The sequence below is a fragment of the Lygodium microphyllum genome, chromosome 11 (assembly GCF_053477565.2).
Source record: "Lygodium microphyllum isolate KBCC chromosome 11, Lygodium_microphyllum_v1.1.10, whole genome shotgun sequence".
NCBI classification, from domain to species: Eukaryota; Viridiplantae; Streptophyta; class Polypodiopsida; order Schizaeales; family Lygodiaceae; genus Lygodium; species Lygodium microphyllum.
In genome coordinates, this window is record NC_141145.1 from 154,444,976 (window position 1) to 154,459,306 (window position 14,331).

The window sequence follows — 14,331 nt, forward strand, 5'->3', positions numbered from 1 at the left end:
GTAGGCCAGGAAGTCCTCTGTAGATTTCAATATTTATTGTTCATCAATCTTCCCAAGAGGGAATATATTACAGTGCCAGAACTAAACTTTTCATTACTAACGCATAACATACGCCCCTTGCCAAATGCTTCCTACACTATTAAATGTTAAGTATTAACAGTGAAACAAGTTGCACATTTTGAAATAGACATGTTCTCCATGCAGAAACACATCAGGGTGTGAATATCCAAGTGTTAATAATAGAACAGTGAAACAGTGGAACAAGGTGTCCACTGAAATATGCACGTTCTCCATGCAGAAACACATTCAGGGTGTGCAAAAGGGGTGAGAGATACTCTTGGATTACCATGGTTTAGCATGTTTAAAATTATTTTGCTACCACTCTTCTCCATATACTATAATTACAATGCTTTAACACCCCAGCATTGGTGTCGTCTAGTTTGACAGCATGCACCATTACACACCCATCATTAACAGTGTAATTTATGATTACACCCTCTAGTATCAGCTTATATATTACTGATTGAGGCTCTCCTTTCACATTTTTTATTATTCCTTCTTGTGATTCCAGAGCCCTACCACTAGGAAGGTTGTTCTGAGGTCTCTTTCTTTGCCTCAATGACCGTATATCTCTTGAAAGGACCTGCTCGATTAGTTTCTGAAACTCTTGAGGACTTGAATACATCGATTCTTTTCCCTGTAGCAAGTACACAAATGAAAGTACAAATATGTAAGCTGCCATTGATTGCAATCGGAAACCGTTCCACTTAGGTTTGGGACAACATATTGACTTTGCTACGAGATACTTTTACCATGACCTCCCAGCACTCCGAAAGACTGTCGACAAATTCCAAAGAAAACTCAACAGAGACCACTGCTAATGGATCATCCACAGCATCTGCCTGAAACAGCAATGCTGTCATATTCTTTCAGATGTTCAAACTCCACAGTCTGAGAATTAAGAAAGACCAACAAGTAACAAATAATTACCGTGACCCAAGACGGTGCCCTGGCATCAACAACGTAATCACAATATGGCAAGTATGGCTTCACATCAAGCACTGGCTGTCACAAATTTCGTGAGAGTGTTGACAGTCAGATGCTTTCTACATCAACGTAATTGAAAGAAGACTTGAAACATTACCGTGCCATCCACAAGGTCTGCCCCTGAGATCAACAGCATTCGTCCACACACACCTTCCACCTGTCAAATCAAAGCACTTACCTGTTAATAATAAGATCAGAATGCAACAAGCATAGTAAAACTATGACTGGGACACGGCATCAAAGACACTTTGATCAGTACAGGTCACTGCCTTAAAATCATGTCAGTAAAGAGAACAAGAGGTGATACAATGAGGGGAAAAAACAAGACGGAAAAACCCAAACCTCACTAGTACACCTTAATATCTTCATTCAAAAAATCACACGTACATATATCGGAGAATGTATTCTTCAAGGTAACTAATAACCTTCTAAATATACAGAACCAACAGCAAAATATTCTACTTCAAATATGTAACTGCACACATTGTTTAAGTGATTAGTGCCATGCAATTACTGCCTGCCTTTGATCAAAAATGTATGTGGATGTGTATGTGCTTTCCTACAGCAAATGACAAATACCAATATGATCAGGCCACAAGGTGGCACACAATTTAGTGTCTGTGGTAAGGCTATATAAGATGTGAAAGAAACCTCAGAGAACCATCATATAAAGGCCAGCAGAAACAAATATTGCCAATGCTCAGTTTAAACGTCAAATGCCCAGTAGCGTGTCTTACATTTGCCAAAAGGGTTGATGCAGAAAATTAGCATAGAAAAGACTTTTTGTTAAGAGGTTATTTTGGCAATTTGTGAGTGTTCACATATAAGTGTTCAAATTAGTTGGACTTAGTTCCTTTCCAATGGGCACTCACACACTTGTGCACTTGTACTCAATCTTCAGTATTTGTATCTTGTCATGTTGCACATGAGTGGATTCTGTTCTGAATATCTTGTGTCCTTTGCACATGTACTTTTGTGTCTTGTCTATATGCTGATTAATCTTGTTCCTTCGCTGCTGCATTGCATCATTCTAACATGGTATCCCATGTCTACGCTGTGTTTAACACAGATTATGTTTAATACCGTCTTAGGTAGTGATGGTTTCTTGGGCATTTTGAGGTATGTTTCATGAGTGTTTTTCGCATAATTTTACTGTCCTAAAGTTTGTGTTTTGCTTGACTGGTTGCTGCAACATTTCCTTGTGTCGGGTACACCTGCATTTGGCACTTTCCTCTTTATGGAAACCCAATTGGTGTCACGAGGACGTGAAAATTCGATGCTTTGCTTATGTTTAATTGACATTTGATTAAAGGATTAATCAAATGTGCAATTAAAAAATGCACATGTGTTGCACATGTGAGGTGCAAGCTACTTTTTTACAATTGAAGGCCGAAGGACCCTATGAAAAAGATGGGCGTCAAAGGCAAAAGTTGTAACAAGTTACACTTGTTAGATTCCAGGTGAATTTTGGTGTCAGTTTGCCCCTAGGACCATTAATTGGCCATTAAGTGTCAATGGTGACTCTAGGGACTAGGCATTAATTAATGGATTAATGCTTGTCCAAGGGTCAATTAATGCATGGGATCACTTTGGGTTGCAAATGGCCTAGCCAATTACTTTTTGGATGGGCAAGGTCAATTTTCTGGGCATGGATTGAGGGGTGAATTAATTTTCAGAATTAATTAATTCTGAAAATTAATTAAATGGCTGGAAATTGCTGACAATGGATTAAGAAAGCTACCACTTGGCAAAACTTTCCCATGCAAGTGGGCAAAAGGCTAAATAGGGCTGAAGGGAGAGGGAAATCTCGTTTTTATATTTCGGAGCTATTGGGAAGAGGTGTTGGACTGTTGCTGCCAGCTTTTAGGGCCATTTCCCAACCATTGGAGACCATTTTGATGATGGAGATTGCATATTCTTGACCTTGGGAAGCTGGCAATTGCTGCTGATGCACTTTCTCCTGAAGATCATAGTCACTAATGCTCCTATTGTTGTTGGTGCATCTGTTTGGGGCTGGTACAGCAGGGCAGCAAACTGATTTTGATCAGTTCTTCGCGACAAATCTCAAAATTTTCACTCTCTACAGCATTCTCTCATCTCCTTCAACCTATGCTCAACCATTCTCAGCAATTCTCAGCCATTCGGAGGAGATCTCAGTCATTTTTGGTGGGCTCATTTGTAATTTCTGCAGTAAACCCTAATTTACAGCAGAAATTAGGGTTTAGCAGCCACCTTGGGATCCGCGCCAGAGATTGAAGGCTCAAGGGACTGAAATCAGCAGCTGATAATTGAAGATTATCAAGGGAATTCAGAAGCCAGCCCATCCCGAATTGATTTGGGGCAGCATTTGGCCAACCAAGGGTCAAATTGGAGAAGAAGTCCTGGGTGAACCAAGGGGCAAATGACCCAAAAGGCTTGCTGGTCATTTATGACAGTAAGAGCAATTGGTTAGCAGGAGGAGATTGAAGAATCTCAAGTTGTACTCCTTCCAATTGAACGAAGCTAAAGAAATACTGCAAGGGGCGCCAGTTTTGGGACCAACAGGGAGTCTACTGTCCAAGAATGTTATGGTAAAGTGTGTTTCATTTTGTATGCATTTATTTATTGCTGTAATTAACTCTTAAATCAGGTTATCACCACCCATTCCAAGAAGGAAGGCTGGTTTCAATTGGTCTCTTGGAAATAACAATTGCTGTAAGACTGCTCCTTGTATGCTTGTTTCCGTTGTTTGACAAGCCTATTGCCTTCAAATGGCTGGCTCCTTATGGCACATTCATGATAGTCGCTCTGAAAGCCCATTGCCAATGATGTCCAACTAGTTGGTAAGATCACGTTCTACCTGGCATGGTCATTGTGCTCCTAAAGTTTGCTGTTGATTGTGTGAGAGCGCACAACTGAAAGAATGGAAACACAAAGACAAAGGAACAAAGAGAGACTGCAAGAAAGGAAGAATGAAATCTGCACTGAACAAGAAAGAATGTTGATACACATCAGGGAAGGCCATAAATGTTGGCCGACCAGCAATAAATACTGGTCAATGGCGAATAAAATGCAAGAAAATAGGGATGACCCTGGAAAAATCCCAGATGACAATGACAATGTCTGACAGGTGTAGCTAGGTTGTGAAATGCAGAAACTGCCCAAGAAATGCATACAAAATCCTGATTGGAGGAGAAAATGCACTGGAAGGCAATAAACTGGGTGCTCTAGAATGAGCTACCTCCTCTGTCAAAACAAGTGACAGACAAGTCAGAGCTCCTACAGTCCTCATCTGACTCAGATTGAGCCTCATAGTCAAGAGATGACAAGGCATGACAAATATAATTGCTAGCACCCCCTCTTAGATCTTAGATGTGGCGGAAGGGCAAGGAAGAAATGGATCCTAGGGTGGCAAGAGGAATGCCAATGTTGATGAAATTTGTCAATGCAGACTGCCGATGAAAAAGCTCCTCACGATCCTAGGAAACCCCCTCTAAAACACTAGGGACCACAAAATGGATTTGGAGAGGGAACACAGCCAAACCACGAGCACAGATTGCAAAAAACAAGAGTTCACATATAGTATAACCCAAAATCTGATCAAAAGAAGCCAAAATCTGCTACAAAAAGTCAAAAAATCAGTTCATGGAGGATGAGGAAAAGGGTGATGAAGGATGGTGAGGCGGTGATAAGGTGGTGAAGAATCACCACTGGAGACAACTCAAGATCCACTCAAGGATGATAAGGTAGTGAGAATGTGCATGCAATAGGTGCCACTTGGACAGGCCACTATGTTCCTCGTGGAAAAATTATTCACTTGCCTAAGAGTCTTTTACAAAGATGATGAAATCATGCAACGCAAAGATGAAGGTACAACAAAGGGAAAAGACTAATGTCGTAGACAAGTGCCAAAATCTATATGATACCATGAAAAGGTAGGAACCTCCTCTAAACCTTGGATGTCAATACCAACGGAGGAAGAGGAACCTAATGTTGGTCTTCATGTGATGTTGAGAACCATGATGATAGATGAAGATAAGGCTAAAGCATCTCGACTAGAAGAGCAAGTTAGAAGTCACTGCCACGATAGCATCATTAGAGAGGCTACACAATCTGCCTTAGGAGAGGAAGCCTCCACATTGGTAGAAGAGCAAATCTCCTAGGAAGATAAAACCAAATCCGCCTCAGGAGGGGAAGCCTCCATGCTAGTAGAAGAGCAAATCTCTCACGAAGATGAAACCATGAAAGGAATGGTGCACATCCCATGTCTCCAACCCAAGAAGGACCAGTGCAAACATGTATGTTAGCCTTGCATTAAAATACAAAACCCTACAAAAGAGATCAAAATCTGCAAAACATAGATTAGTAGTGAAATGTTCCAAAGCAAAACAAAACAAAAAGTAAAGCTAAATGAAAATTTGCAATGAGTGTGTATAAGAGTAAATATAGCAAAAAACTGAAGAAGGAAAGACAAAGGATGTGGCCACCATCATGTACATCCATCAACGGGTATTTGCTAATGAAACACCTAACAAAGTAAAGTGGTCCTAGATGGAGGTGCAAAAGATGACCTAGAAATGGATGCAAAGAGAGCGATGGGTGATGAGCTAGCAAACCAATCAACTAATCCTTTAGGAGTACTAAAAGATATAGGCTACTGGATTGACCACATGCCACATGTCCAACGGCCACTAGGAAAAATGAACCAGATGTGGCAGCAATAGGAGGTGTAGCTCCACTAGACTAATACAACACTCCTCATTCACATGGCCCAATCTCTCACAACATGTGCAAGACCTATTTTTCTTAGGGATTTGTTGCCAAATGGATTTTGTTTCTTTGTTTCTGCCAAAGGAAGAGGTGTCACCATTGTTTCGACATGCCTTCACATCTTGTGAATTCTTACCACCACCTGTTTTCCCTTGCAAAGAAGAGGCAATCAAACCCCTCTCTGAATAAGAGTATGTGGAGAACTTCTTGTGGACTTGATCACGTAGCCTTACATAATGCAAGAACCAATACTCAAACTCATAGAAGGTCGGCAATTGGGACAACAAGATAATGCGTTGAATGAGTGGAAGTATTTTTCAAGCTGCTTATTTAAGAAGAATGTAACCGCTCATATTCGGCCAACTTGCCTTTCAAATCATCCACTTTCTTAATGGAAAACTCCTGAAGCTTAAAATTGAAACTCATACACCAAGTGCGATCTCTCACAGCATCGCAATCAATGAGATGGCTCCAATGCTCAAATGCGAGGGCAAAATGTTATAATTGAGAGTGGAACTCAAGAAGCAACCTTGCATTAACTCAACATTGGTTATGGCATTACAAGCTCTCCATTGATGGATGTGATCAAGGTGAGCTAATTTAGGGTCCAACATAGACTCTAGACTAGCGACAAGGTCCCAAAGGCCCTGAGATTCAAGCACTTGTTACATAAAGGTCGACCAAGTAGTGAAATTCAACTCATTAAGACAAGTCTTATCCGTGAAGGCATTCTTGGCAACAAGAGTTATAGTGCTAGGAGATGGATAAGGTGTGTAACGGAGAAAGGGTGGATAGGGTGGGGGAGTGGAGTATACTTGGGAATGAATCCCAGAGTGCCCACCATACATGCAGGAAGTGTGTTGAGTGGATCCAAAGGTGGAAATTGACTAACTAGGCATGGGCACGGTGACCGCATGAGTAGCCTATCGAGGAGAAATTCTAACAAATCCTTCAACAAATGGCTCTTCTCCTGCCTCTTGTCTCTGAATAACATCAGGTATTAGTGTTTGATGAAAAACCCGATACAATATATCCAAATCCTTTGTATCTACTTCGAATGCTCCTAGCCACCAGATGTTGTGTTCAAATTGAACACTAAATGACATTGAGTGATTGCAATGACCTAATGAAAGTGCTCTATTCATCAAGGTAATAGAGACCCTCTCTAATTTTGTGCATTTCAAAGTCTCACTTTCATCAAGTTTAACCAAAAATCTATCCACTCCTTGTACCTCTTCTAGTGACAAGTCATAGAATCTGATCATTAAACATTGTAGGATGGGCAAGTCGAGGAAAATATTGTTACATTCATTGGATACAACTTCCTTTTTAATTGATCATTCCAAATAGAATTGCACATCTTTCCTTCCACCTATGATCACTCTATTGGTGGTTGACTTGTAAATTGATAAGGCCCCCTTGATTCACTATCGCAGAAAGCCTAACCGGGCCATGGTATCCTTCAAGAAGTTCATAGGCTTTCTCAAATTGAAGATAAATATTGCAATTTTCTATCCATTGCGTTGGGCCTCAAAGAAGGTAAAGATATTATTTGAGTCCTCCAATTCTAGAAAAAACTTGTCTAGACATCATGAACTACTACTACTACTACCACTACCACTACCACTACCACTACTACTACTACTACTACTACTACTCATGTGCAAGCAAGTATTTCACGGTAGCATGCCCAAGACCCCAAGGAAACAGTGAGAGTCAAAGGCAAACATTGTAACAAGTTATATCACCTAGGTTTTAGGTGAATGTTAGTGTCAATTTGGCCCTAGGATAACTAATTGGCCAAGAAGTGTTAGTGGTGACACTAGGAATTAGGCATTAATCAATTAATTAACACTTGTCCATGGGTTAGTTAAGGCTTGGGACCATTTAGGGTTGCAAATGGTCTAGCCAATTAATTTGTGGGTGGGCACATCTAATTTTGGCCAAGGTCAAAAATGACTAAATTAATTTTGGAAACTAATTAAATGGCTGAAAATTGCTGAAATGGATTAGGAAGATTGCCACTTGGCAAAACCACCCGTACAAGAGGGGAGAAGGCTGTTCGGGGCTGGTAGAGGCTTATTTTGTGAATGCAAGTTGAGAGAGAGAGAGAGAGAGAGAGAGAGAGAAGCAGCTCCTAATCAGAATTTCTGCTATGGAAGACCTTGAGGCTTGCGACAGCAAGTTGACACCTTTCTTGAGGCTAGCAACAGCATTTCTGATCCCGCTTGTGGCTGGTGACAGCAATTTGATGCAGGCAACAGCATTTATTGGTCTCCTAAGCAGCAAGCGACAGCTTTCTAGGCAGTTTGGACAGGGCAGCAACCATTTTTTATGGTTTTCCCACAATGAAACTAAAAAAAATTCTCTCTATAACTTTCTCTCACATCCTTCAGTCTATGCTCAGCCATTCTCAGCAATTTGGGAGCAGATCTCAGCTAGATTTGGTGGACAATAGAGGAATTTATGTTGTAAACCCTAATTTACAACAGAAATTATGATTTATCAACCACCTTGGGACCGTGCCAACAATGAGAGGCATTGAAGACTGAAATCAACAGCTGGAATTCAAAGAACTGCCAGAGATTTCACATGCCAGCCCATCCCCACTCATTTGGGACAACATTTGGCCTACCAAGGCTCCAATTGCAATATAAGAAAATGAAATACCACAAGGGGCACTAGTTTTGGGACTAACAAGGTGTCCAATGTCCAAGATTGTACAATAAAGTTTGTATTTTCTAGTTTTATCAATTTGTTAGTTGCTGTAATTAAGTGCTTAATCAGGTTTTCACCACCCTTTCCAAGGAGAGCTAGTTTTAGTCACAATAAATCTGACCATGATAGGAGCTTTTATTTGCTACCACATAGAAGAGATCAACACAGACATAGGGGTCCAAAATGTGGTGTAGGTGATAATGGATAATGGACACAACTATGTGGCCATGGGACATATACTTGAGGATGATTTTTCTAGCATCACATGGACTCCATATGCTTCACATTGCCTAAACTTGCTCATTGAAGATGTTGGTCAAGTATCTTGGGTGGACAACATCTTCACGATAGCAAGAAGCATTGTAAGATTTGTGAAGGAAAGGCCATCAATACTAGTATCTTTCGAGCCAACATTACACTTAAGCTCCTCAAGCCCTCTGCTACAAGATTTACTTACATATTTATTTTATTGGAGAGGTTTATATGGGTCTAGTCCATGTAAACCATTGCATATCAAGAGTGGCTCACATGAAGTGAAAGAGAGTCTCAAAAGGCTCTTGTATTTAGGTGTAGTATCTTGGATAAGGGGTACTAGCTTGAGACTAAGAAATTGGTGAAGACCCTCACTCCGATCTACACTATCTTGCGCATTAACAATATGGAGGGGAGTACTCTAGGCCTTCTCTATGAGTACATGGATAAATTTGGAAAGGCCTTACTGCACAATAACTACTTGCTACAAGACAAGTTACCTTCTATGTGTGACATGTGTTCATAGTTGATTTATCATTTATCTATTACTTAACTTTCATCTATAAATAATGGCTCATTGTTTTTCTTGTCTATGATCCATCACTCTTAAGGGTGACGAGATCCTTACAATGTGAAATACACAATGGGATTGGTTTCATAAATCAATCCATATTGTTGCATATATACTACATTCTCATTGGCATAAGAAGAAGCAATACGATAATGGGAAGCTTGAGATGGGCTGTTATTTTACATACAACACATCGCAAGGGATAACTCAAATATTTGAGGAGAATAGAGGATGATTTGCTGGCATTTCCTAATAATTCTCTTCATTTTTTCAACCCATTGCCAAGAGACACAACCTCAATCCATTTCTTGGTGGGAGAAATATGGCAACTATACTTCTACTACTTGGTACATGACCTTTGACAATCCAATGTAGCTTGCTGCCCAGTTCAACATTAGTTTTACCTAGCCTCAATCTCTTGAATTTAAACAAAAACACATTGTCATTCAAGTCCTCTCACAAGATTACAATTCAAGGCCTGCCAAGAGAAATGGGAGCATATGGGCTCTCTTCCATACAAAGAAGAAAAAGAAGCTCAAAACAGCCCTATTGGAACGCTAGTATTTGGTCTCTGCAACCTTCAACCTCTTGGAAAGGCAACTTTGTCCCTTGAGCCCTCACAAGTTGTAAACTATAACCTGTTTAACCTTGGATTGTTTAGACATATTAACCATAAGCGCTTTAGTTGTAACTTCTCTTATATCTTTGTCTGACAAAAATTGATATGGCATCCAAGAGATACCACAGCAAGAATGTAGCATTTACTCTAAACTCTATTTAGTACCATTCCATGAGACTCATAAAAAGAGGGGGCTAGAGTGAGGACTATATATATAGCAGAGCGAGAGCCAGAGTCAAAGTCAAAGTCAAAGCATGAGTCATAGGCAAAGGCAAAGACTACTTCATCATCCTCTCAATTACGGAGGGATTCCTCAGATGAGGAGATGGTGCAAATACCCTAGGATGATACTTAAGGTCTAAACCTGTGCCATTGTGCCATAATTCATATGCTATAGATTATGACCTATTATTCTATGATGGACCATGGTAGAGGCACACATGCTTTTTATTAGATGATCCTAACAATTACATGTGTCTTGATTCTACTATCATGCATCTTGGACTTGTCACTCCACATCATGAGTCACTTTGTCGCTTTGGGTTTTAACATTAGTATTTGGGTCCTGGGAGTTGTGATTCTATCATTTCAACTATCATGTATGATGTACCCCTAAGTCCTTATGGTCTTTTAAGATTTGTAATATCTATGCAGATTGCAGCTCTATTACTTGCTCAATACATTGTTTGTAAATTGTAAGTTGTGAGTAAGTATTTTATGTTCTTCAATCTTGTAATGATCATGTATGATGTAACTTGTAACATGTTCAAACTTCATGCATCATGTTATATAAAGACTTCAAATTTGGTGTGAAATTTGAGTTAATGTTGTTGTGGGCATTGATATATTTAAGTGACTACATATGGATTTTAGGCGAAAATCTGAAACTCCTCTCCCTGTTTCCAAAACTGGCCAAAACTCCATTTTCTGCTATTCTTCTCATTTCCCTTGTTTCTAAAACTTCCCTGTAATATATTGCCTATAAAACACGAATTAGCAAACACATCTTGATACAAGCTAATATGGACTAGGCTCCATCATTACAGAAGACACCATGTCGAGATTAGCATTATGAAACCTTTCAAACTGACTTTTTGGAAATGCCTATCGGATAGCTCACAGCCAAAAAGAGTCTCTTACTTTCTATGGCTAATCACACATGGGGGTCTTATAGTTGGCAACTAGTTGGTTCATATGCAGCAAGACAAGGTCTACCAACATTGCCCACAACAAGCCAGGAGACTCTAAAGCATTGCCTATGGTCATTTGATGCTGCACAGTTGGTGTAAAAGGAGCTTGTAGCCTACTCCATCAAGTAGAGCCCAACCTAATATCAACTAGGGGGCTTTCTGTTGGCAATCAATCAATCAAGAACATCATGTACTCTACAAGACAGAGATGTGTAACACATATCTTCATCATGAAGGCTGGCTCATGTGCACTTGTAGGCCTGGAGCTGCTACCCAACCGCCAGGTACTACAGCCTGCTGCATCACGACCTAATGAGTGGGAGATTATAGCAACTTCGCAAGGTGACATATCTAGAAGGCACACTGCCAATGGGTCTTCAATGCGAGAGCCTCTTGGTGTATGACACCTTGGCAGAGCTTTGGTCATCCATTATCTACTCCCTCAGAGGGTGTTGGAAGCAGCTTCAGGGGGGACTCTTGCCAGTCAATGGGAGCTTTGCAGCAACAGTTCATTCACACGTGGGCTTGCCATAACCTGTTTTTAACCTTACAGGACAGTACACCCCAATGGTGTTACACTCCATGGCTTCTTTGCCCCAGACCCCCTAAGAGGCCTTGTATATATATATATGATTTGATTTGCATAAAGTTCCAGCCAGATTGTTGAGCATTTGTACTTTGCTCTATTTTTTGAGTAATATGATTAACTACACCTTTTTTTGCAAAAAGATTAGTAGTGGTCTTAGAAGCAAATCTAGTAGGATATTAATTGTAGTTTTTTCTCTGGCTTGGTTAACATTATAAAATGACATAGTCTATATTTGCATTTTGATACCATCCATAAACGACAGATTGTACTGTTTCCTAAGGGACAGAGATTGGAGGAGGGGGAAATTCATTGGAGCCTTGGGACATCCATAAGAGATATATTTGAACTTGCCACACATGAACCAAACTCCCACAAATGAGCCCAGCCCCATTTCAGCTCAATATATTCCCTTCCTATTTCTTTGGCCTCTATTTCCAAGGTCAAAGGAGGAAGAGAAACATGTTCATTCGTGTCCCAGAAAATATAGAATTTATTTTGAATGCCCATCATGAAAGGCACACGTGTAACCTCAAAGCAAGCATAAAAAAAGCTGCTTCATATTGAAAAGAAAAAGTTAACAATTTCCATCCAAACAGGACCTGCATCCAGTAACAAACATTGACAGTCCTTGCGTCACATGTAGCTTTTGTGTACAACAGAACAAAATCCTTAGCCGACTCTTCAGTTGTTGAATTCCAGGTTTGGAAAAGAGAGAAAAGAGACATTTTCAATCTGCAGATCTTTCCCCACTTGCAAGCACAGGCAGACACAGGTGTGAACCTTGGCAATTCCTGCTGAGCATGCTCATACCACAATTCAGTTACACAGGCATCAATGTACAAAGTGGCTGAGAACTCTGAATCAATGTGGTGAAATGAATGTGTAGTTGTCCTACACCTACTCTAAAATGGTAAAAAAACTGTAATACTCAACTTCTAAAAAGCAGATATTAAATGAAAATAGTATATTGAAAATTTTCAAACAAAAGAGGGTAAAGGATAAAAGGTGATGATTTTGGGCCTTTTCAATGCAAATGAGCAAAAAATGGTCCTAACCCAATGAGCTCTAAACAAAGTGAAGCTAGCTAAGCTCTATACTCACATATCCATGCTACGCTCATCATCAATGTCAAGAAGTTTGTGCAAATGTTATGCACTTGTCCAAGCACCTCTACCAAATATTCTTTTCCAAAATTTTGCAACTGACATAGGTGATCTGGTGTCACACCAAGCGTCATCGTAGCTCCATGAGCTATAGCCGCAACTCTCTTGCAAAGAGGTTATCCCTCAATGGTCCACCACACTCTCAACCTAAGAGCTCATGCTCAAAGAACCAAAGTACAATGAAACAATGAAGAATGCTTGATACAAAGAGAGGGAGACTCCATGGAACCAATGGACAGGGTGGGGGAAGAGGAACGCAAGCTTGCAAGAGAAGAGGGAAGAGCAAAGCACTCTCACTTCCAATAGAGAAAAACTCAAATGTGACATCCCATGCATTATGTTAAACGAGAATTTTATACATTAAAACTTAGTTATCCACATTTATAAGGCTCATTTTAGACTTGCTGCTTGAAAGCATAAACTAGACTGCTTTTACTCATTGAGGATTATCTTGGCTTGCACATTTATCTTTCGTATTTATCCTAACACCTCTCAAATTTCCAATGCTCTTGAATAGCATGTTGGTTGATATCAATATTAAACATGAGGTTAACATGAACTCATAAGCCTCATAGCAATAAGGTTATGCCTAAGACAAAAGGCCAGATCACGCATGAACGCAAATCTATACCCCTGTGATTAGAAGATTATTTACAGCCACCTCTATATTGTGTCCTAAAGATGGGCTCTATCAATGACCTTGTAATAACATTTGGGGTTCATAGCTATTTACTAATCCATTAAGAGAGGATCACAAACAAGTAAACTTAATCACATAAGATGAATCATATGATGTAAGCACTCCCACAGTCAAAGAAAGCAGCATTATTAATACATTTCAAATGATAGAGACAGATATACAGAAACTGAATAGTTTTACATGCATCTACCTTTGCCACTGTCAATCCAATAGGGCAAGGCCGGTGAGGGGAACGAGTAGCATAAACACCTAGCTTGCCCCCATCAAGCCTCGGTACACGCACCTAACTACAAAAAAACAACAGCATTAAGAAAATGTAGCAAAGACATCGAATGCCACAAACCAATTCTCAGAACATTTACAACACAATCAATTTTTCCAAGGAATAAATTTTGAGCATTACAGTTAATTCAGAGAAACTTCGACAAAGTACCGAATGGACAAAGAAGCAAGATAGTCCATTTGTTTTGCCTTGTGGATCTTGACATTTTTCCCAAAATACATCAGATTCACTTATACTCTCTAGTGAAATCAACATTGCAAATATTATTGACAATAAACCATTCAAGTTTATCTTCACCATGAGCATTTCTCTTGAATCCACAAATTGCCACAGATTCATAGTAAATTAGATAGACACCAAGATGAAACTCTCCCAATTGGCTATCATTCCTCCCAAAATAAAATGGACCCCTGTATCTCATGAATTAACAGTGTGATTGTGGGTCCACAA

At 39.9% G+C, this 14,331-nt stretch overlaps 1 protein-coding gene across 1 annotated transcript in view; it reads right to left on the reverse strand.

Annotated features, from left to right (window-relative positions):
- Positions 1–214: 214 nt before the first annotated feature.
- LOC148029555 (tRNA-thr(GGU) m(6)t(6)A37 methyltransferase) overlaps positions 215–14,331 on the reverse strand; it is a 68,557-nt gene continuing 54,440 nt past the window's right edge. Inside the window, exons 5-9 of the mRNA XM_087688727.1 lie at positions 13,789–13,881; positions 1,145–1,204; positions 991–1,065; positions 813–902; positions 215–697 (exon numbers count right to left, since the gene is read on the reverse strand). Coding sequence (XP_087544853.1) covers positions 368–697; positions 813–902; positions 991–1,065; positions 1,145–1,204; positions 13,789–13,881 — 648 coding nt within the window. The 3' untranslated portion in view covers positions 215–367. The remainder of the gene's footprint in view (positions 698–812; positions 903–990; positions 1,066–1,144; positions 1,205–13,788; positions 13,882–14,331) is intronic.